The sequence below is a fragment of the Antedon mediterranea genome, chromosome 7, assembly GCF_964355755.1.
Source record: "Antedon mediterranea chromosome 7, ecAntMedi1.1, whole genome shotgun sequence".
Classification (NCBI taxonomy): Eukaryota; Metazoa; Echinodermata; class Crinoidea; order Comatulida; family Antedonidae; genus Antedon; species Antedon mediterranea.
The window spans coordinates 1,975,379-2,001,856 of NC_092676.1; the positions used below are offsets into that span (position 1 = coordinate 1,975,379).

The window sequence follows — 26,478 nt, forward strand, 5'->3', positions numbered from 1 at the left end:
ATAAAGATTTAACTTTAATATACGTAGTGGTTGACAAGTTATCTCATAATTGCTTCTGTTATATTATCAAGGAGTTGTGTTTTTGCTACAATAACAAAACTAATTTCAGTGAAATATTGATACTGATTGACAATAATATTTATTTAGCAAAATTGTTTATTTGTCTTCTGTACTGTAGCTAGTTTTAATCTCTTTCAACTAAATGCTCTTGTTTTAGCTTTCTAATCTCATCTCATTTTTTTTCAGTTTATTAAATTTTTTAAATAACAGTGGACTTAAATTTAAAAAGTTACCAGAAAACAATATGAACTGAAGATTTAACCCAAGAAAGTTTTAAAAGAAAATATTATTTCTATTGAGATCCTCACAGTCTATCCAATTTTACTATCTGCAATCTCAATGTTGTGGAAGATCAAAGCATACAGATAGAAACGTTGAGGAACTCTTTTCGACTACATACGTCGTGTACCGCAAACTTTCAACGTATTGGTTTTCACCGTACAAACAGTACAGTAGGGGCCTATGTTTATGTTATATTATTAGATGTACTGGATTAGAAACATTGTTGGTTTCGGTTTTGAAAATGTTAAACTTTACATTATCTTGACCTGTATGTAGATTAATAATAATATCATCTATCAAAAGCCCTATACTAATATAGTAAACAATGCAATCTATGTCTTTGAAGAGAAATATTATATTGTATATAAGCCTGACATTTGTTTATTAAACTATTCATGCAGACAAAAGAAGAAGGTTTCTATTAAAATATTATAGACGGACAATTAAGACATAATAAGTTATCTAATGGAACAATAAGTGAATGTACAGTATACATAAGTTATTTACATAAATAGTCTCTTATTGTAAATTACACATAATAATATAATAATAATAAATACTTCATTTTAACACGGAAAAGCTTGTGTCACCATAAAGGTGTTCTTCTTCAAGGCCGTGATCAACTAACATTAATACAATACACATTTAAAAATAACAAATGAGAGAACAAAATATATACAGTAAACAGAAACATTAATTACATTTATGCTAGGAGTACAAAATAAATTACACCAATAATTTTTTTTAAGTATTTAAATTTGTGGCATTTTTCTTTACGGGAGCCCGGCACCTGATGATTGAAGAGTGATTTTTATCACCTTCATGTAATAAGTCTGCAGTTTGCAATAACATGTTGACATTTTAACCGAGTCATTTATTTATCTATATTGTATACAGTGTATTATAACCTTGGCTTTCTTCTAAATAAATTTAATTAAATATCATTTTCCATTGATATTTAATGTTATTGATACATATTTTCAAATTATTAGGAATTCAGTGGGCCTACAAATTAATACAGTTTTTCAATATTATTTATGACATCCTCTATCATCATTTCTTGCATTTTGTAATCTCTTCTTTTCAATCACAGTGTCAGAGCAAACATACAACTGTTCAGCTCGTTCTGCTGTCTGTCTGTTCTCATTTCTTGCATTTTGTAACTTCTTGTTTTCAATCACAGTGTCCGAGTTAACATACAACTGTTCAGCTTGTTCTGCTGTTCTGTCATCAACTGAACAGGGAACCTCATCTTCTGCATTTATTTGCAGAACATCAGATGTGTTTCTCGCACTAATTGTGTCAGCGCTTCTTTGAAAGTGCACAACTGGTGCTGGTGTGTTGGGATGTTTTCTCTTTTGTTGTTCATAAAAACACACAACACACACAAGTACAGCTATCCATATGATGTTACTTGTTACCATTAGTATTGTTATTTTAGGCTTCTTGGTATTAGTATCTTGAATTGTGAATGCTCTCTCATTAGATCTGTTCTGAACATCAGTACTCACCAGACACTTCACAGTGTAGTCACCAGCTGGTAAATTACTAAAGCATCTTTCATCTGTCTCTAGCTGGTCATCATTCTCTGTCAATTCTTCCTTATTCAAACTCCAATTATACATTTTCTTGTCATCAGATCCACCTTCTGCATAGCACTTAAAGCAATGCTGGTTCACATCAATTTGAGGTGTTTCAGAGTATAACCTTTTAACATCCACCTTTAATTGAAGGTGAACTGTCAATATCAATGTGTAGCAGTAAATATTTCTATTGTTTAAAATACAGTAGAAAAATATCCCTTCTCCAGAATGAAAACCTTTTAAAGTCTGATTAATTGTAACAGTGTTAGTATCTGTAAGATGAAACTGTGTAATGTTGTGCTTTCCTTGGATCCAACCAATTGTCACTTCATAATGGATGTTACGATTTCTGTTCATGTTACATGAAATATTTAATTCCTCTCCTTTAATGATGTCTTTCATGTTGTCACAGTAAAGTTTTACACGTTTTGGTTGAAGTGCAAACCATGTTACCTGTACATTGGACGTCGGAACCAAATACTGTAATCTATCCTTTTGACATGTGTATATTCCTGTTTGGTGACCAAAAGAAATAAAAAGTGGACATTTAACTGCAACATTTTTTCCAACTATTTTCCATTTACTTGATGTCATTTTCACAGTTATTTTGGAGTTTGATGAGTAATTAAAACTTCTTTCAAATTTTACCAACTCTTTTGAAGCTCCATGTCTGAATATCAACAACCAGGTCATAAGTACAATGATGATATTAAGGAATTTCAAAGCCATCTTTAAAACCACTCTGTCTTACTACACTTTATAAATAACCAACTCCAAGTCCAAATGTGGTAAGAGACTGAATGTGTTTGTAATAGTTTACTATACCAACAAGGAAGAATATACTTCAAGGGTTTGTTAAAGGTTTTTAACAGGAAGTCTTTAAAGGAAAGTTTATGCCAAGAAGATAGAATATGATTTTTGCTGCTAATATTCAAACTATAAATTTTGTGCAATGAAAAATTAACAAAAACAACTTGCTGATAGTACTGTACCTATAAAATTTGTGCATTTTGTGAAATGAAAAATTTACAGCTTTACAACAGCTTTACCTAATAATACTAGATGTGTCATCCCACAAACACAAAATAATCCGTCTTTTAGCAACCACCTACTTTAATTTGATTATCAATATGCCTACTGAGTGTTTGTGTTTTAATAATAGTACATTCGGTAATTTAAGGAAGTACGTTATTGGATATTATAAGCTCTCCCATTACAATATTTAAAACTAAATTATTTAGATTGAATGCTATACGGATATTTTAATGGGTTTTTTTTTCATTATGTGAACTTGTTGGTTTCCTTCTTGTTATATGATCTTGATTTAATCATGTTGTTTGTAGATTTTACCAATTTAGAAAAAAAGCATTACAAGTTTTCTGATATTCTGGTGCTAAATTATATTTATTTTTACTTTTGAAGCAAACAGTAACATTGCTGTTTTTTACATCACAGCATTTTGTTGAATCACATTGTCAACTAGAAAGCCACTCCGAGAGTGCATACCTCCGCCTACTGTAAAATTCTCGTACATAAGATTTCTCCGGTTAAAAAAAATATATATATATTTGTGTGTGTCTTAATGCTGTTTGTGATTTAGGCTAATTTCACTACAAGCATGTGTATGCGAGTTTGGTGTAGTGGTTATGTAACAAGCCTTTCAATTAACAATAGCTTCAGTTGACTAACAATAGAACAGCAACGCGAAAATCAAACGAGTGAATTTGAAAAGAAAATAGGTTTTTTAAACTACTGGCATCAATAAACGTGCACATTAAATCAAATTATGTTTTAAAATTACAAATCACAAATTATAACTCTTGCCTCTTGTACAAAAATGAAGTTTTTTGGACAAGTAGTTCTCGAGAAAATGCAATTTCAGTATACTACTTGTTACTTTAAGACTGCTCGCCGGCTTTCGAAAAATTCTGTCCTACCTTTTAACACTAGCAGGTCTGAAAAGTATACTAAAAAGTGGTCCAGAATTTGGACAATGGTCCCAAAATTTAATCGAATGGTCCTTGACCACATATCTATCTGTATATTCATTTTGGTAAAGATCTTGTAATTACTTTTTGAGTAATCCTGCTAACAAATAAACAAACAAACAAACAAACACACGCTACCGATTACATATACCTCCTTGGTGGAGGTAAATTACTCAAATTTATTATTGTCAAGTGTACATAATACATCAAAACCATTTTATAAGCAAACAAAAAATTTAATAATTGAATCACCTTTATTAGACAAATCTGTGTGATGAAGTTTTTTACAGGAAGTCTTTAAAGGAAAGTTTATGCCAAGAAGATACAGTAGAATATGATTTTTGCTGTTAATATTCAAACTGTAAAATTTGTGCATTTTGTGAAATGAAAAGTTAAACAAAAACAGCTTACTGGTATTTACTGTACCTACAGTTAATACTAGAAATGTGTAATCCCACCACCACAAACACAAAATAACCCTGTCGTTTAGCAACCACCTACTTTAATTTGATTGTCAAGATGGTTCATAAATGTTTGTGTTATATTATTTATAGTACATTAAGTAATTTAAGGAAGTACATTATAGAGATATAGGTTTTGCATTATAATATTAAAAACTAAATTGTTCAGATTGAATCCTGTACGGAAGTTTGAAAAATTTTTTTGTTTGCATTATGTGAACTTGTTGGTTTCCTTCTTGTTATATGATCTTGATTTAATCATGTTGTTTGTAGATTTAAACAATTGAAAAAAACAAAATACAAGTTTTCGATATTCTGTTGCTAAATTATATTTATTTGTACAAGACAATTTGCAGGCTTTATACATTTGAAGCATAAAGTAACATTTGTGTTTTTTTACATCACAGCATGGACATATAACATCTATGTTAATTTGTCGTTCATTGCATAGTAAACCTCATCTTCCGCATTTGTCTGTAGAACATCAGATGAATTCTCACCCACACTTGCACCACTGTTTCTTTGATAGTACACAGCAGGTTCCACTCTGAATGAGAACGTGTTTTATTCTATTGTATCTATTTTTCCTGTGGAATGTTACCTATAATTTGGTAAAACATTGCCTTTTCTGCTGTCTCTCATTTCTTGCATTTTGTAACCTCTTGTTTTCAATCACAGTGTTTGAGCTAACATAGTCAGTCTGTTCTGGTGTTTCTCTGTCCTCATTTCTTGCATTTTGTAATCTCTTCTTTTCAATCACAGTGTTTGAGCTAACATAGTCAGTCTTTTCTGCTGTCTCTCTGTTCTCATTTCTTGCATTTTGTAACCGCTTCTTTTCAATCACAGCATCAGAGCTAACATAGTCAGTCTGTTCTGCTGTCTCTCTGTTCTTGTTTATTGCATTTTGTAACCTCTTGTTTTGAATCACAGTGTTTGAGCTAACATAGTCAGTCTGTTCTGATGTCTCTCTGTTCTTTTTTATTGCATTTTGTAACCTCTTCTTTTCAATCACAGTGTTTGAGCTAACATAGTCATTCTGTTCTGCTGTCTCTCTGTTCTCGTTTATTGCATTTTGTAACCTCTTGTTTTCAATCACAGTGTTTGGGCTAACATAGTCAGTCTGTTCTGCTGTCTCTCTGTTCTCATTTATTGCATTTTGTAATCTCTTCTTTTCAATCACAATGTCAGACCTAACATAGTCAGTCTGTTCTGATGTCTCTCTGTTCTCATTCCTTGCATTTTGTAACCTCTTGTTTTCAATCACAGTGTCAGAGCTAACATAGTCAGTCTGTTCTGGTGTCTCTCTGTTCTCATTTCTTGCATTTTGTAATCTCTTCTTTTCAATCACAGTGTCAGAGCTAACATAGTCAGTCTGTTCTGCTGTCTCTCTGTTCTCGTTTATTGCATTTTGTAACCGCTTCTTTTCAATCACAGCATCAGAGCTAACATAGTCATTCTGTTCTGATGTCTCTCTGTTCTTTTTTATTGCATTTTGTAACCTCTTCTTTTCAATCACAGTGTTTGAGCTAACATAGTCAGTCTGTTCTGCTGTCTCTTTGTTCTCATTTCTTGCATTTTGTAATCTCTTCTTTTCAATCACAGTGTCAGAGCTAACATAGTCAGTCTGTTCTGCTGTCTCTCTGTTCTCGTTTATTGCATTTTGTAACTCTTGTTTTCAATCACAGTGTCAGAGTTAACATAGGAATGTTTGGTTTATTCTGCTGTATGATCGTCAATTGAACAGTAAAGCTCATTTTTTTCAATGGTTTGCAAGACATTAGAAGTATCACCAACATTAATTGTGTCAATGTTACTTTGATAGTGCACAACAGGTACAGGTGTGTTGTGATGTTTTCTCTTTTGTTGTTCATAATAACACACAAACACATTAAGTAAAACTATCAGTAGGCCTATTATAATACAGGTGCTTGTTACAAATATTATGGTTATTTGATTAGTTTTCATGCTTTCTGTTGCATCTTCAATTGTGAATGCTATCTCATGAGATCTGTTCTGAACATCAGTACTCACCAGACACATAACTGTGTAGTTACCAGCTGGTAAATTACCAAAGCATCTTTCATCTGTCTCTAGCTGGTCATCATTCCCTGTCAATTTTTCCTCATTCAAACTCCAATCATATATTTTCTTGTCACCAGATCCACCTTCTGCATAGCACTTAAAGCAATTCTGGTTCACATCAACTTCAGGTGTTTCAGAGTATAACCTTTTAACATCCACCTTTAATTGAAGGTGAACTGTCAATATCAATGTGTAGCAGTAAATATATCTATTGTTTAAAATACAATAGAAAAATATCCCTTCTCCAGAATGAAAACCTTTTAAAGTCTGATTAATTGTAACAGTGTTAGTATCTGTAAGATGAATCTGTGTAATGTTGTGCTTTCCTTGGATCCAACCAATTGTCACTTCATAATGGATGTTAAGAAATCTGTTCATGTTACATGAAATATTTAATTCCTCTCCTTCAATGATGTCTTTCATGTTGTCACAATAAAGTTTTACACGTTTTGGTTGAAGTGCAAACCATATTACCTGTACATTGGACGTCGGAACCAAATACTGTAATCTATCCTTTTGACATGTGTATATTCCTGTTTGGTGACCAAAAGAAATAAAAAGTGGACATTTAACTGCAACATTTTTTCCAACTATTTTCCATTTACTTGATGTCATTTTCACAGTTATTTTGGAGTTTGATGAGTAATTAAAACTTCTTTCAAATTTTACCAACTCTTTTGAAGCTCCATGTCTGAATATCAACAACCAGGTCACAAGTACAATAATGATATTAAGGAATTTCAAATTCATCTTTAAAACTTCTCTGTCTTGATGCAGTTTATAAATAACCAACTCCAAGTCCAAATGTGGTAAGAGACTGAGTGTGTTTGTAATAGTTTACTATACCAACAAGGAAGAATATACTTCAAGGGTTTGTTAAAGGTTTTTAACAGGAAGTCTTTAAAGGGAAGTTTATGCCAAGAAGATAGAATATGATTTTTGCTGCTAATATTCAAACTATAAAATTTGTGCATTTTGTGAAATGAAAAATTTACAGCTTTACAACAGCTTTACTTAATAATACTAGATGTGTCATCCCACAAACACAAAATAATCCGTCTTTTAGCAACCACCTACTTTAATTTGATTATCAATATGCCTACTGAGTGTTTGTGTTTTAATAATAGTACATTCGGTAATTTAAGGAAGTACGTTATTGGATATTATAAGCTCTGCCATTACAATATTTAAAACTAAATTGTTTAGATTGAACACAAAATAATCCGTCTTTTAGCAACCACCTACTTTAATTTGATTATCAATATGCCTACTGAATGTTTGTGTTTTATAGTACATTCGGTAATTTAAGGAAGTACGTTATTGGATATTATAAGCTCTCCCATTACAATATTTAAAACTAAATTGTTTAGATTGAATGCTATACGGATATTTTAACGTGTTTTTTTTTCATTATGTGAACTTGTTGGTTTCCTTCTTGTTATATGATCTTGATTTAATCATGTTGTTTGTAGATTTTACCAATTTAGAAAAAAAGCAATACAAGTTTTCTGATATTGTGGTGCTAAATTATATTTATTTTTACATTTGAAGCAAACAGTAACATTGCTGTTTTTTACATTACAGCATTTTGTTGAATCACATTGTCAATTAGTCAAATTTATTATTGTCAAGTCTACATAATACTTCAAAACCATTTTATAAGCAAACAAAAAATTTAATAATTGAATCAGCTTTATTAGACAAATCTGTGTGATGAAGTTTTTTACAGGAAGTCTTTAAAGGAAAGTTTATGCCAAGAAGATACAGTAGAATATGATTTTTGCTGTTAATATTCAAACTGTAAAATGTGTGCATTTTGTGAAATGAAAAGTTAAACAAAAACAGCTTACTGGTATTAACTGTACCTACAGTTAATACTAGAAATGCGTTATCCCATCACCACAAACACAAAATAACCCTGTCGTTTAGCAACCACCTACTTTAATTTGATTGTCAAGATGGTTCATAAATGTTTGTGTTATATTATTTATAGTACATTAAAGTAATTTAAGGAAGTACATTATAGAGATATTATTATAGGTTTCGCATTATAATATTTAAAACTAAATTGTTTAGATTGAATCCTGTTCGGAAGTTTGAAAATATTTTTTTATTGCATTATGTGAAGTTATTGGTTTCCTTCTTGTTATATGACCTTGATTTAATCATGTTGTTTGTAGATTGAAAAAAACAAAATACAAGTTTTCGATATTCTGTTGCTAAATTATATTTATTTGTACAAGACAATTTGCAGGCTTTATACATTTGAAGCATAAAGTAACATTTGTGTTTTTTACATCACAGCATGGACATATAACATCTATGTTAATTTGTCGTTAATTGCATAGTAAACCTCATCTTCCGCATTTGTCTGTAGAACATCAGATGAATTCTCACCCACATTGGCATCCCTGTTTCTTTGATAGTACACAGCAGGTTCCACTCTGAATGAGAACATGTTTCATTCTATTGTATCTATTTTTCCTGTGGAATATTACCTATAATTTGGTAAAACATTGCCTTTTCTGCTGTCTCTCATTTCTTGCATTTTGTAACCTCTTCTTTTCAATCACAGTGTCAGAGCTAACATAGTCAGTCTGTTCTGCTGTCTCTCATTTCTCGCATTTTGTAACCTCTTCTTTTCAATCACAGTGTCAGAGCTAACATAGTCAGTCTGTTCTGCTGTCTCTCATTTCTTGCATTTTGTAACCTCTTGTTTTCAATCACAGTGTCAGAGCTAACATAGTCAGTCTGTTCTGCTGTCTCTCTGTTCTCATTTCTTGCATTTTGTAACCTCTTCTTTTCAATCACAGCATCAGAGCTAACATAGTCAGTCTGTTCTGCTGTCTCTCTGTTCTCGTTTTTTGCATTTTATAACCTCTTGTTTTCAATCACAGTGTCAGAGCTAACATAGTCAGTCTGTTCTGCTGTCTCTCTGTTCTCATTTCTTGCATTTTGTAACCTCTTGTTTTCCATCACAGTGTCTGAGCTAACATAGTCAGTCTGTTCTGCTGTCTCTCTGTTCTCATTTCTTGCATTTTGTAACCTCTTCTTTTCAATCACAGTGTCAGAGCTAACATAGTCAGTCTGTTCTGCTGTCTCTCTGTTGTCATTTCTTGCATTTTGTAACCTCTTCTTTTCAATCACAGTGTCAGAGCTAACATAGTCAGTCTGTTCTGGTGTCTCTCTGTTCTCATTTCTTGCATTTTGTAACCTCTTCTTTTCAATCACAGTGTCAGAGCTAACATAGTCAGTCTGTTCTGCTGTCTCTCTGTTCTCATTTCTTGCATTTTGTAACCTCTTCTTTTCAATCACAGTGTCAGAGCTAACATAGTCAGTCTGTTCTGCTGTCTCTCTGTTCTCATTTCTTGCATTTTGTAACCTCTTCTTTTCAATCACAGTGTCAGAGCTAACATAGTCAGTCTGTTCTGCTGTCTCTCTTTTCTCATTTCTTGCATTTTGTAACCTCTTCTTTTCAATCACAGTGTCAGAGCTAACATAGTCAGTCTGTTCTGCTGTCTCTCTGTTCTCATTTCTTGCATTTTGTAACCTCTTCTTTTCAATCACAGCATCAGAGCTAACATAGTCAGTCTGTTCTGCTGTCTCTCTGTTCTCGTTTTTTTTCATTTTGTAACCTCTTGTTTTCAATCACAGTGTCAGAACTAACATAGTCAGTCTGTTCTGCTGTCTCTCTGTTCTCATTTCTTGCATTTTGTAACCTCTTGTTTTCAATCACAGTGTCAGAGCTAACATAGTCAGTCTGTTCTTTCTGCTTTCTGTTGCATCTTCAATTGTGAATGCTATCTCATCAGATCAGTACTCACCAGACACATAACTGTGTAGTTACCAGCTGGTAAATTACCAAAGCATCTTTCATCTGTCTCTAGCTGGTCATCATTCTCTGTCAATTTTTCCTCATTCAAACTCCAATTATATATTTTCTTGTCACCAGATCCACCTTCTGCATAGCACTTAAAGCAATTCTGGTTCACATCAACTTCAGGTGTTTCAGAGTATAACCTTTTAACATCCACCTTTAATTGAAGGTGAACTGTCTATATCATGTTTACTTGATGATTTAATTATCACTGGTTGCTTTAGTGAATGATTGGTAATAAAACCTCCTTTCAAATTGTACTAACTCTCTTGAAGCTCCATGTCTAAATATCAACAACCAGGTCACAAGTACAAAGATGATATTAAGAAATTTCAAAGCCATCTTTAAACCTCTCTCTGCTGATACAAGTCCAGATGTGGTCAGAGACTGATTGTGTTTGTAATAGCTTACAATACTAATAAGGAAGATACTTGGGGGATTTTTTTGTAAACAGTTTTTTACAGGAAGTATTTAAAGGAAAGTTTATGCCAAGAAGATAGAATATGATTTTGACTACTTACAGTATATTGAAACTATAAAATATTTGCATTTTGTAAAATGAAAAATAGCTTACTGGTACTATATACTGTACCTATTAATACTACAAATGCGTCATCCCACCACCACAAACACAAAATAACCCCTGTCTTTTAGCAACCACCTACTTTAATTTTATTATCAATATGCCTACTGAGTGTTTGTGTTATTATTAGTACATTAAGTAATTTAAGGAAGTACATTATTAGATATTATAAGGTCTCCCATTACAATATTTAAAACTACATTTTTCAGATTGAATGCTGTGCAGAAGTTTTAACATTTTTTTGGTGCATTATGTGAACTTGTTGGTTTCCTTCTTGTTATATGATCTTGATTTAATTATGTTGTTTTTTGTTTTTTCTCTCTTCTGTGAGGTTCACTCACCTTTATTTCAAAACATAAATAAACAATTGTATTATGTTTGTATATTATCTTTTTAAACATATACTATTTTCATCATGTTGTTTGTAGATTTAAACAATTGAAAAAAAACAAAATACAAGTTTTCAATATTATTCTGTTGCTAAATTTTATTTATTTGTGCAAGACTATATTTGAAGCATAAGTAACATTTAAGTTTTTTTACATCACAGCGTGGACATATAACATTATGTATTTTCATCATGTTCTGCTGTGTCATTAATTGCATAGTAAACCTCCTCTTCCGCATTTGTCTGTAGAACATCACATGAATTCTCACCCACACTGACACCATTGTTTCTTTGATAGTACACAGCAGGTTCCCCTCTGAATGAGAACATATTTATTCTATCTATTTTTCCTGTGGAATGTTACAATCACAGTGTCAGAGCTAACATAGTCTCTCTGTTCTCATTTCTTTAATCCTCTTCTTTTCAATGACAGTGTCTAACATAGGTTAATTTAATTATTCTGCTGTATGATCATCAATTGAACAGTAAATCTCATTCTTTTCAATGGTTTGCGAAACATTCAAAGTGTCACCAACACTAATTGTGTCATTATTACTTTGAAAGTGCACAACAGGTACAGGTGTGTTGCGATAGTTTCTCTTCTGTTGTTCATAACAACACACAATAAACCCAAGTAAAACTATCAGTAGGCCTATGATAGTGCTTGTTACAAATACTATGGTTATTTGATTAGTGTTCTTGCATTTTGTCGGCATGCCAAATTTGATATCTTGAAATGTTGTTATTCTTTCGTTTACATCTTTGATTGTGAATGCTAACTCATCAGATCTGTTCTGAACATCAGTACTCACCAGACACTTGACAGTGTAGTTACCAGCTGGTAAATTACTAAAGCATCTTTCATCAGGTTCATTGTAATTATATTGAGTCATGATCCCCTCTCCTCTTAGTCCCAAATTATAAATTGTTTTATTACCAGATCCACCTTCTGCATAGCACTTAAAGCAATTCCGGTTTACATCAACTTCAGGTGTTTCATATAACCTTTGAACCTCTACCATTAATTGAGAGTGAACCATCAATATCAATGTGTAGCAGTAAATACTTCTATAGTTTAAAATACAGTAGAAAAATATCCCTTCTCCAGGTTGAAAACCTTTTAAAGTCTGATTAATTGTAACAGTGTTAGTATCTGTAAGATGAGACTGTGTGATGTGGTGCTTTCCTTGGATCCAAATTATTGTGACATTAGTTTTGAAGTAAGCTCTGAAGTAATGCCTGTATTCCCTAATCATGTCACATGACATGTTTACTTCCTCTCCTTCAATGATGTCTTTTATTTCATCACAATAAAGTTTTACATGCTTTCGTTGACCCTTTCGTTGACCCTTTCTCTGTGTAACATTTGATGAAGGAACCAAATATTGTAAACTATCATCATCTTGACATGTGTATATTCCTGTTTGGTGACCAAAAGAAATGAAAAGTGAACATTTAACTGCAACATCTTTTCCACCCACATGAACTATGTTCTGTTTACTTGACGATGTAATTCTCACAGTTATTTTGGAGTTTGATGAGTAATAAAATATTCTTTCAAATTTTACCCACTCTTTTGAAGCTCCATGTCTAAATATCAACAAGCAGGTCATCATTACAAAAATAATATTAAGGAATTTCAAAGCCATCTTTAAAACCTCTCTGTCTTGATGCAGGTTATAAAAAAAAAACAACTCCTGAAGTCCAGACGACGTCAGAGACTGAGTGTGTGTGTGTATAGTACTAGTTTACGATATACCAACAAGGAAGAATATACTTGGGAGATTTTGTTTACAGGAAGTTAAAGGGAAGTTTATGCCAAGAACAGAGAATATAATTTTTTCTACTTATATTGAAACTATAAAATGTGTGCATTTTGTGAAATGAAAAACAGCTTACTGGTACTGTACCTACAGTATTAATACTAGATGTGTCATCCCACCACAAACAAAAAAAAACCCAGTCTTTTAGCAACCACCTACTTAATTTGATTATCAATATGCCTACTGAGTGTTTGTGTTTTAATAGTATAGTACATTAAAGTAATTTAAGGAAGTACATTATAGAGATATTATAGTTTCGCATTACAATATTTAAAACTAAATTGTTTAGATTGAATTCTGTACGGAAGTTTTAACGGTTTTCTTTTATTGCATTATGTGAACTTGTTGGTTTCCTTCTTGTTACATGATCTTGATTTAATTATGTTGTTGGTAGATTTTAACAATTTAAAAAAAAAAGCAAAATACAAATTTTCTGATATTCTGTTGCTAAATTATATTTATTTGTACATTTGAAGCATATAGTACAGTCACATATGTAAGAAAAACTAGCTCCAGCTCGGTATTTGTGCCAAAATAGATTTTATTGGCTAACTTTGTTATTCTTGAGTTGCTGAATTCAAAAAAGTTAAGTGCCATTTTTTTCGACCACTCCTTCAGCCGCCATTTTGTATTTCAAAATGGCCGACATTCCACACTGAACTTTGTCATCCATGGTATCATCGGAAAGGGAATATAATACTGATCATAGTTACATAGTTATTTAACAATAAAACAAGTCACGTGACCAAAAAGGTCAAAAGGTCAAAATTTTAATTTTCTCAAATACTTTACTGTTTGGTATCGTAGGATAGCTTTTTTTATTCTGAATACAGTTTTACTAATATCTATTCGATTTTCCTTTATTTATTGTCATAATTTTCCAATTATTAAATTGTTTTTAAATTTACAATAAAAAAGGTCTCCTTCGATCGTATTAAAATAAATACGGTTTTTCTTATTGGTTTTTATACCGTAATTCATTCAAATGTTGGTAACATTTATCTGGTTATAATAACAATTTCAGTGTGAAAATACTTTAGTATAAGTTAAGTTTAACTATCAAGATCCTCGATATGCCAGGTTTTCGCATTGCAAGTACAGTAAAAAACAACATCAAAACAACCATTGCTTTGCAGGTTGCGACGCAAACATGATCTTGGAGGTAAAGTAATTGATTTTAGTACCTTTTATTTGAGCAAGTTCATACAACTACTACAGCAGAAACGTAACTTTGGAAAGTAATTTAGATTTGTCTTAATTCTGCTAGTTAATGCAGTTTTATTATATCCAGTGCAATGGCGTCTATGTTGTTTTCAAACATGGTTTTCTGCCAATAGCATGATTGCATGTTGTAAGCCTAGGCCTATATATATAAAGTAAATCGATAAAAAGTTGTTTCTTATTTAAATTAATTGATGTACACATTCTTATATTATATATATTGGATATTTGTGTGACCATAAAGGCAGGATAGAAAACAGCTCATCTATACTGTGTAAGTAGTCGAATAATCTTCTACCGTTCCAGATGATAACATAATTTATTGAATATACAATTAAATTGGTGGCATATGCTCATACACATAAGAATATAAATAATAATAATAATTCAAAACGCATCGATGACTGAAAAGCCAATTCCATCCCCTACCGGTGTGTGGTCACACTTGAAATGCAGTAAAAGTAACAAAATTAAAATACAAATTTATAAAAAGGAATTCAATAACTGAAATCGTTACATACGGTATATATTTATAAAGTGTCTGTAGTTAAAAGATTTCGTTTTTCTCAAACTAATTTGAATATTATTGCTGGAAAGCGGATTTTGTTTCCCTTATTTCCGATAAGTTCTTAAAGTTAAGTTACACCACAAACAAGTATAGTTTGATTAGTTATTCTATGTGACTTTTAATAATAACAACGTATAGTTAGGATTTATATTGCGATAATCACAAACCATACGTAAAAATCAAAGGGAACTTTTAGACGTTAAAAACACCGAATTCGTTTCTTTACAATATCAATTGGTAGTTTGTAAAGGTAGTAAAGGCAGCAGTAGGACATTGACTTTTCTATATTTCGTGTAAACTTTATTTGAGGAAAACTAATTGATCTTAATTTTTTTTTTTTTAAATTCTTAAGATTTTTTCACTGTATAATAATATCAAATGAAAACATTCTGTTTGCTGCTGCACTTCATCTGAGGTTCAAAGGGAAAGGCATGCCAATTAACATTGGCATTGTGCACAGATGGCTTTATATTGTGTGGTACCCGCTTTGACAAAAATACAAATGATTTTGAACGCTACGCAAATGATACCATGACCCGTAGCATTTTTTTCTTTTTACGAAAAACAGAAATGTAAACTACTAAAAATAAGATAGATTCAGAATTTCAATCCAACGAAACAAAACAAAGATGTGACTTGACAACAGTTTATTTCACCTTTGTTCACGGACTATAGTTATTTTGATTTTAAATTAAATAACTCGGAAACTTGACATTGAAGTTAAGTGTAATCCAGTACCGTACGGTACTTATTTAGTATTAAGATAATATATAATATAATATGAAACATATAAATGGACAATAACAAAGTAGAATGAAAATCAAACAAACATTTCAATGAACTGTAAAACCAATAAGAAAAACCGTATTTATCTTAATACAAAGGAGACTACTTTTTTCATTGTTAAAATGAGTATAGCAAAGCATTTAATGAATAGGCAAACTGCCTTAAAATGTGACATGTTTCGAGAAACTATTCTTGTCATCAGAAGAACAGAAAACAACGACTAAAGTATACTTATATACCAATAGGACAGGCTGTATGTAAATAAGAAAGTAATTAGCATGATAAAACAACAAGGATCATTTAAAAACAATTTATTTACATAATTGGAAAATTATGACAATAAACAAAGTAAAATAGAATAGATATTAGTAAAACTGTATTCAGAATAAAAAAATATATCCAACGATACCGAACAGTACAGTATTTTGGTGAAATTGCATTTTGACCTTTTGACCTTTATTGGTCACGTGATTTGTTTTATTTCGCAATTACTACGTAACTATGCATTTATTGATATGGGTGTAATGGAATAAAATAATCAGTATTACATTCCCTTTCCAATGATACCATGGATGACCAACTTTAGTGTTGAACGTCGGCCATTTTGAAATACAAAATGGCGGCTGAAGGAGTGGTCGAAAAAAATTGCACCTAATTTTTTTGGATTCAGCATCTCAAGAATAACAAAGTTAGCTGAAAAAATCTATTTTGGCACAAATATCGAGCTGGAAGACATAATAACCCGTACTAATACAGTAACATTGCTGTTTTTTTACATTACAGCATGCAAATATAATAGTTTTTTTAGTTGAATAACATTGTCAATTAGTCAAATTTATTATTGTCAAGTGTACATTACTGTAAAACCATTTTTTAAGTAAAAAAACTAATTAAAGATTGAAACAGCTTTATTTTGAGTTAAGACAAGTAGTGTAAACAGATTTAAAATAAGTAGTTTTTAGAATAACGAAGACAGACAACAGTCAAGAAGAATTGAATAATATAATAATCTATGATGATTTAATTATAAATTTATTTGGTATTTATATAGTCTTATTTCAATAGACTAGGGATATGTTTCAACATTACAAATACGTTAAAAATACATCAAAGAATTTCTAATATTATAAAAACATCAATATCAAAATTTATGCAGTAACATAACTGTAACTACAATTAAAAATCACTTGAACTGATAATTAATATTAAAGTCTAGAAAAACTATTGCACCTGGCTGATTGTTATTTTCTGTATATGACAATACATCTTCTACTAACCTAATATTCTCTCCTCCAAATCTCCCTTTGACATAACCTTTCTGATCATATCCAATTATAGATCAAATTACAATTTGCATTCTATTGGAGAGAACATGAGCCATTACTACATCTACATTCATTAGTCTTATAGGCCTCCAGTTTTCTAGTTTTTCTCTTTGTCCGCCTTAAAACAGTTGATTTATAATACCTAGTCTTTGTGAGCCGCCTAATCTTTTGCTAATATAGCAGTGATTCAAATCGTCACATAACATATCTTTAATATCAACCCAAAAATGTCTATAAAATTCAACACTCAAACCATCCGAACCTGGACTTTTGTTGAGTTTCATTTTTTCTATAGCATTTGTAAGTTCTTCTACTGATATTAATCCTTCACATTTCACAGAGTTGTCATAAGAAAGTGTATTTATTTTAGTGTTTCTTACATACTTATTTATCCTACCCTGTGGAATTGTTTTACATGCATACAACTTTTCATAAAAGCTTACTTGTTCTTTTAATATTTCATCTTCATTTGATGTTTATTTTCCATTATTTTTTAATAGTTTTGTAATATGTTTCCTTTTTGGGTTTTTTTTTTCTAATCCTAGGAAAAATTTATAATTTTTTTCTCCTTTCTCAAACCATTCAATCCTAGATCGAATTGTGGCGCCTTGCGCTTCTATTAGATATATATTTTCCAAGTCGTTTGATTTGCTTTTTAATGTGCTTTCTATCTTTATGTCATATGTATTGTCTAATTTAAATGTAAGTCTGTCTGTTCTCATTTCTTGCATTTTGTAACCTCTTCTTTTCAATCACAGTGTCAGAGCTGACATACAACTGCTCAGCTTGTTCTGCTGTTCTGTCATCAACTGAACAGTAAACCTCATTTTCTGCATTAATTTGCTGAACATCAGAAGTATCACCAACATTAATGGTATCATTATTACTTTGATAGTGCACAACAGGTACAGGTGTGTTGTGATGTTGCTTCTTTTGTTGTTCATAATAACACACTACACATACCAGTAAAACTATCAATATAATAATATTTGTTACCAGTATTATGGTTGTTGTATTAGGTTTCTGAGACTGTGTAGACATGTTGTCATTGGAGGTTTTGTCTTGATAGTTCCCTTGATATGTTGTCAGTCTGTGTGTTGGCAAGATGCCATCTTTGATTGTAAAAGCTATCTCATCAGATCTGTTCTGAACATCATTACTCACCAGACACTTAACAGTGTAGTCACCAGCTGGTAAATTAGTAAAGCATCTTTCATCAGTTTCATTGTAATACTGATACTGAGATTCCTCTCCATTCAAACTCCAATTATAAATTCTCTTGTCATCAGATCCACCTACTACATAGCACTTGAAGCAATTCTGGTTCACATCAACTTCAGGTGTTTCATATAACCTCTTAACCTCCACCATTAATTGAGGGTGAACCTGCAATATCAATGTGTAGCATCTAATAGTAATATGCATAGGATTTGTACGCTCTATTGAAACACAGTAGAAAAACATTCCCTGTCCAGAATGAAAACCTTTTAAAGTCTGATTAACTCTAGTGTTGTCAGTATTTAGATTATGAAACTGTGTGATTTTGTGCTTTCCTTGGATCCATCCAATTGTGACATTGTACTGGTTGGTTTCATATTTCTTGATCATGTCACATGAAATATTTACTTCTTGCCCTTCAATGATGTCTTTGATATCATCACAATAAAGTTTTACCAAGTTTGGTTTACGTTTACTCCATCTTACATCATCTGATGAGCGTTGCAAATACTGTAAATTATAATCATCTTGACATGCATATATTCCTTTTTGAGGCTCAAAAGAAATGAAAAGTGGACATTTTGTGGTGAATTCCTTTCCAATTAAACTAGTAACTGTGTCATTTTTACTTGATGGTGTAATCGTCACAAATGTCTTGAAGTCTGATTTGTAATAAAACATACTTTCAAATAGTACCAACTCTTTTGAAGTTCCATGTCTGAATATCAACAAGCAGGTCACCATTACAAAGATGATATTAAAGAATTTCAAAGCCATCTTTAAAACCTCTGTCTTGATGCAGTTTATAAATAACCAACTTCTAAAGTCCAGACGTCGTCAGAGACGGAGTGTGTGTGTATTATAGTTTACGATATTCCAACAAGGAAGAATATACTTGGGGATATTTTGTAAAAGTTTTTTACAGGAAGTCTTTAAAAGAAAGTTTAAAGATAGAATATGATTTTTGCTACTTATATTGAAACTATAAAATTTGTACATTTTGTGCAATGAAAAATTGAACAAAAACAGCTTACTGGTACTGTACTGTACCTATTAATACTAGAAATGCGTCATCCCACCACCACAAACACAAATTAACCCCCGCTTTTAGCAACCACCTACTTTAATTTGATTATCAATATGCCTACTGAGTGTTTGGGTTTTAATAATGGTATATTAAGTAATTTAAGGAAGTACATTATAGAGATATTATAGGTTTCGCATTACAATATTTAAAACTAATTTGTTTAGATTGAATCCTGTACGGAATTTTTAACGTTTGTATTGCATTATGTGAACTTATTGCTTTCCTTCTTGTTATATGATCTTGATTTAATGTTGTTTGTAGATTTTAACAATTTAGAAAAAAAAAGCAAAATACAAGTTTTCTGATATTCTGTTGCTAAATTATATTTATTTGTACATTTGAAGCAAAAAGTAACTTTGCTGTTCTTTACATCACAGCATGCAACTATAATAGTTTTGTTGTTGTTGAATCACATTGTCAATTAGTCAAATTTATTATTGTCAAGTGTACAAAACATTTATAAGATTGAATGAGCTTTATTAGACAAATCTGTGTGATAGATGGCATGTAAATAGATTTAAAAGAAGTAGTTTTTAGAATAACGAAGACAGACAACAGTCAAGAAGAATTGAATAATATAATAATCTATGATGATTTAATTCGAAATTAATTATTTCACTAGATATATATGGGATATGTTCCAACATTACAAATGCATTCAAAATATACCAAATTTATTACTAATGTTATACAAACATCAAACTTTTGCTCTGTCTAAACTATCAAAATAGTTTTGCTCAAATATGGTAGTGATATACCAAAATATGGCAATGATATATGACATCATCCTGTCCATATATGGGCACATTTTTTGTGTAGTGTAGACAGAATTTTTGTGTTTGAATTCAATGAAAACTTATTTTACTCTATCTATTTTTCAAGTGAAATGTTACCTATATTTATAGTCTATTATTTGATACAAAATATCACAACAAAATTAGCCCCCTTCTTCGAGCAACTGTCTTACTTTAATTAGAAAACCAATAATGTTTTCTAAACCACAAGAGATATTTTGTATTTTATTGTTTTTGTTATATATTAGTACATTTACATTAATAAGGATAGTATAGATAGATAACTATTTTTTCATTTAATTATATTTAAACCTAAACTAATGTAATTCTTTACGTTGATTGCTGTACAAAAGTGTAACAACCGTTCCATTGCACCACTACTGATATACCATGTACTATAAGGTTGTTTTTATTTTTATTTTATTTTATTTATTTTATTCAATCAAAACCAACAGCGATAAATACCGCCACTAACAGGTTTGAAACATAAAACAATACAACATCAAAAACGGTTGTTGGTTTCTGTTGTGTTAGATGATTAATTTGTTTCTGTTGTACTTTACATTTGATTCACAAGCAATCAAAAAACAAGATCATTATTCTGTTTATTCAACAGCAAGTGTGCAGGCTTTTATTTGTTTAAAGAATAATATGGCTAAAGAAACTAACTGTTTGGTTTTTGTGTGAACAAATTGTAACCTTGCCATTCTTCTAAAAATACTTATTTTATTTATTTATTCAAATTTCTGTCAAATAAAGGTAAAAACAAACTGATCTACAATTACAACTTTCTACAAGAAATTGTCCAACTGCAAACATTTCGACATTGACAGACATTTTTTTAATAAGATAAATAATTATTTACTTACTTACTTAAATTTAAATTGAGAATTTAACCGGGAATTGTTCCAAATGCAAATAAATGTGGAACGCAAGACTTCTTACTTTTAACATTACCAGTTCAACCAATGTGTGTTCAAAGATATAAGCAAATTTTGCTTTCAATTATTCTTTTGTATTATTGGGACTCCAGTACAAACTAATTTGGTGTTTCGTAATATTTATGCTCACCACTCTTTTTTCTTGCATTTTGTAACTTCTTGTTTTCCATCACAGTGTCAGAACTAACATAGTCAGTCTGTTCTGCTGTCTCTCCGTTCTCATTTCTTGCATTTTGTAACCTCTTGTTTTCAATCACAGTGTCAGAGCTAACATAATCAGTCTGTTCTGATGTCTCTCTGTTCTCTTTTCTTGCATTTTGTAACCTCTTCTTTTCAATCACAGTGTCTGAGCTAACATAGTCAGTCTGTTCTGCTGTCTGTCTGTTCTCATTTCTTGCATTTTGTAACCTCTTGTTTTCAATCACAGTGTCAGAGTTAACATAGAACTGCTCAGCTTGTTCTGCTGTTTTGTCATCAACTGAACAGTAAACCTCGTCTCCTGCATTCATTTGCAGAACATCAGATGTATCATCGACACCAATTATGTCATTGTTTCTTTGAAAGTGCACAACTGGTACAGGTGTGTTGTGATGTTTTCTCTTTTGTTGTTTATAATAACACACAACAAACACAAGTACAGCTATCAATACGATGTTACTTGTTATCAGTATTATGGCTGAGGTTTTGTCTTGATAGTTCCCTTGATATGTTGTCATTCTGTCTGTTGGCAAGATGACATCTTTAATTGTGAATGTTAACTCATCAGATCTGTTCTGAACATCAGTACTCACCAGACACTTAACAGTGTAGTAACCAGCTGGTAAATTACTAAAGCATCTTTCATCAGTTTTATTGTAATAATGATACTGAGATTCCTCTCCTCTCAAACTCCAGTTATAAATTGTTGTGTCGTGAGGTTTACCTTCTGCATAGCACTTGAAGCAATTCTGGTTCACATCGACTTCAGGTGTCTCATATAACCTTTTGACTTCTATCATTAATTTATGGTGAACAGTCAATGTCAATGTGTAGCAATTATTGATATACCTAATTGAAGTACAGTAGACAAATATTCCCTCTCCAGAATGAAAACCTTCAAAAGTCTGAGTCACTGTAGTATTCTCAGTATCTGCATTATGATACTGTGTAATGTGGCGCTTTCCTTGGATCCAACTTATTGTAACATTTGTTTTGATGTAATATTCGTTGATGATGTCACATGAAATGTTTACTTTTTCTCCTTCAATTATTGCTTTTATATTGTCACAATAAAGTTTTACATACCATGGTTGACTTATAAAACTTGTTACATTTGAAGAAGGAACCAAATAATATTGTAAATCATCTTGACACATATGTATTCCATTTTTGGGATCAAAAGAAATGAATAGTTGGCAGTTGACATTTTTTCCAGTCAAATGAAAGGCTCTGTACTGTTTACTTGATGGTGTAATTGTCACTAGTTGCTTAGTGTATGATTTGTAATAAAACCTACTTTCAAATTGTACTAACTCCCTAGATGCTCCTCGTCTGAATATCAATAACCATGTCACCATTACAAAGATGATATTAAGAAATTTCAAATTCATCTTTAAAACCTCTTGATGCAGTTTATAATAACTAACTCCAAGTTCAGACGTCGTCAGAGACTGAGTGTGTTTGTAATAGTGTACAATATACCAATAAGAAAGAATATACTTGGGGGATTTTTGTGTAAAAGCAAGAAGTGTTTAAAGGGAAGTTTATACCAAGAAGATAGCATATGATTTTGGCTACTTACAATTACAGTATATTGAAACTAAAACATTTGTGCATTTTGTGAAATGAAAAAAAGAAAACAGCTTTATCTATTAATACTAGAAATGTGTCGTCCCATCACCAGAAACACAAAATAACTCCTGTCTTTTAGCAACCGCTTACTTTAATTTGATTATCAATATGCCTACTGATTGTTTGTGTTTTAATAATAGTACACATTAAGTAATTTAAGGAAGTACATTATAGAGATATTATAGGTTTCACATTACAATATTTAAAACTAAATTGTTAAGATTAAATGCTGTACGAAAGTTTTAACATTTTTTTTTCCATAGTTGAAGGCTACTGCTCCACTGGCTATATAGCTGTTGCATTTTTTTTCTCTCTTTTGTTCAAACATTTTTTATTGCATTATGTGAACTTGTTGCTTTTCTTCTTGTTATACAGTATGATCTTGATTTAATCATGTTGTTTGTAGATTTAAACAATTGACAAAAAAATAAAATACAAGTTTTCAATATTCTTTTGCTAAATTTTATTTATTTGTACAGACAATTTGCAGGCCTTTTATACATTTGAAGCATAAAGTAACATTGCTGTTTTTTTACATCAGAGCATGTATACATACATCTATACATTTTCATCACGTTCTGCTCTATTTGCATAGTAAGCCTCCTCTATCACATTTGTCTGTAGAACATCAGATGAATTCTCACCCACACTTGCACCACTGTTTCTTTGCTAGTACACAGCAGGTTGTGGTGTTGTCACGTTTATTCTTACATTACAGCTCCACTACCCAATTTGATGCTACAATTGTTAAAGACAGTGGAAGGTATTTTGAATTGTACAAGATGTCTTGAAGCTCCTCTATGTCTGAATATCAACAAGCAGATCACAAATAGATTAAAGGATTTCATCATTAAACCTCTCTCATTGATGCGGTTTGGTTAAATCTAACTATCAGTCCTAATGCGGCCTGAAACTGTTATTTGTATTTATAAACTAATTTTATTTACATTTTATACAGAAAGTCTAGGTTTGTAATATCACAAGGAAGAATATATATTTAGTATTGCTAATATACTTGAAAACAATAATGACTGTTTTCTATAAAGATTAAAAGCACAAAAACATCTTCTGTATTTGTTATTTTATTATAATTTTACATATTTTTGGTTTTTAGAATTGTTTTACTGTAACTTCCACAATCCTCCAATCAAATGATCCAATCTAAAATAATGATAATTTAATTCGAAATATAATTTTGTTGTTGCTATTATAGTCTTATTTCACTATAGGGATATGTTCCAATATTTAACAAATACACCACCAAAGCATTACTAATGTTATATGGTATTATAAAAACACCAAACAATATCAAATTTATGCAGTACAGTACATAAAACACATTTTTATAATTAAAAATCACAAATTAATTTTCCCTGTGGTTTAGAAAGAGTTTGGAATTATGGCTATAATTGTATATATTACATTTTTTTTTCCAAATTGGTATTATTAATATTTAAATAATATTTATTAAAGATAAACAGTCTTCCCCTCTGATTGAGAACTTACTATATTTTATTTTATCTATTTTCCAATGAAATGTTACATACTGCCTATTATTTGATTCAATCAGTGTCAGAGTTACCATAGTCAGTCTGTTCTGATGTCTCTCTGTTCTCATTGCTTGCATTTTGTAATCTCTTCTTTTCAATCACAGTGTCAGAGTTACCATAGTCAGTCTGTTCTGATGTCTCTCTGTTCTCATTTCTTGCATTTTGTAACCTCTTGTTTTCCATCACAGTGTCTGAGCTAACATAGTCAGTCTGTTCTGCTGTCTCTCTGTCCTCATTTCTTGCATTTTGTAACCTCTTCTTTTCAATTACAGTGTCTGAGCTAACATAATAGTCAGTCTGTTCTGCTGTCTCTCTGTTCTCATTTCTTGCATTTTGTAACCTCTTGTTTTCCATCACAGTGTCTGAGCTAACATAGTCAGTCTGTTCTGCTGTCTCTCTGTTCTCATTTCTTGCATTTTGTACCCTCTTCTTTTCAATCACAGTGTCAGAGCTAACATAGTCAGTCTGTTCTGATGTGTCTCTGTTCTCAATTCTTGCATTTTGTAACACCTTCTTTTCAATCACAGTGTCCGAGGTAACATAGTCAGTCTGTTCTGGTGTCTCTATGTCCTCATTTCTTGCATTTTGTAATCTCTTGTTTTCAATCACAGTGTCTGAGTTACCATAGTCAGTCTGTTCTGTTGTCTCTCTGTTCTCATTTCTTGCATTTTGTAGCCTCTTCTTTTCAATCAAAGTGTCAGAGCTAATATAGTCAGTCTGTTCTGCTGTCTCTCTGTTCTCATTTCTTGTGTTTTGTACAGTCTTTTCTTCAATCACAGTGTCAGAGCTAACATAAAATGCATTTTCAGCTTCTTCTGCTATATTATCATCAATCGTAAAGTAAATTTCTTCCTCTGCAATGGTTTGTGGTGTGTAAGAAATGTCATGCACACTAATTGTGTCATTGTTTCTTTGGTAGTTTACAACAGGTACAGGTGTGTTGTGATGTTTCTTATTCTGTTGTTCATAACAACACACAACACAAACTAGTAAAACTATTAGTATGGTGTTACTTGTTACCAGTATTATGGTTATTTTATTGGGCTTCTGATTTGTATTTGTAGCTATTGGCATGTTATCATTGGAGGTTATGTATTGGTTGTTGCCTTGGAGTGTTGTCATTCTCTCTGTTGCCATGACATCTTGAATTGTGAATGCTATCTCATCAGATCTGTTTTGAACATCAGTACTCACCAGACACTTAACAGTGTAGTTACCAGCTGGTAAATTACTAAAGCATCTTTCATCAGTTTCATTGTAATATTGATTCTTGAATTCCTCTCCTAGGCCTTTCAAACTCCAATTATAAATTGTTTGGTCACCAGATCCACCTTCTGCATAGCACTTGAAGCAATTCTTGTTCACATCAACTTCAGGTGTTGTATATAACCTCTTAACCTCTACCTTTAATTTAGGGTGAACCAGCAATATCAATGTGTAGCACCTTATGCTCCTATTGGGTGAGTAATAATATAAAATACAGTGGACAAATATTCCTTCTCCAGAATAAAAACCTTTAAAAGTCAGATTTATTGTAATGTCTGAATCTTCACTATGAAACTGTGTAATGTTGTGTTTTCCTTGGATCCAACCAATTGTTACTTCATATTGGTTAATGTTATATTTTCTGATGTCACATGAAATGTTTACTTCTTCTCCTTCAATGATGTCTTTTATATCTTCACAATCAGCTCTTACAAAGTCTGGTTGAGCTCTTCTCCATTGTATATCATCCGATGAAGGAAGCAAATATTGTAAATTATCATCATCGTAACATGTGTATATTCCTTTTTGTTGTTGACCAAAGGAAATAAGAAGTGGGCATTTAATTGTGACGTCTCTTCCGTACAAATTATCCAAGTCCTGTAAACTTGATGGTGTAATTATCACAGGTAGCTCAGTGTATGATAGATAATAAAACTCTCTTTGAAATTGTACAAGATATCTTGAAGCTCCATGTCTGAATATCAATAAACAAGTCACCAAAAGATTAAGCAATTTTAAATTCATCTTGAAAAACCTTTGTAATGA

General features: G+C 31.4%; 2 protein-coding genes across 2 annotated transcripts in view; one reads left to right on the plus strand and one right to left on the minus strand.

The window, feature by feature from the left end:
- The window catches only part of LOC140055628 (uncharacterized), a 20,549-nt gene extending 13,382 nt beyond the window's left edge, over positions 1–7,167 (minus strand). The window contains exon 1 of the mRNA XM_072100971.1: positions 6,406–7,167. Within this exon, the coding sequence (XP_071957072.1) occupies positions 6,406–7,071 (666 nt within the window). The 5' untranslated portion in view covers positions 7,072–7,167. The remainder of the gene's footprint in view (positions 1–6,405) is intronic.
- Positions 1–26,478, plus strand: part of LOC140055629 (dynein axonemal heavy chain 5-like) — a 123,809-nt gene that overhangs the window by 15,206 nt on the left and 82,125 nt on the right. The gene's annotated exons all lie outside the window — the stretch shown is intronic.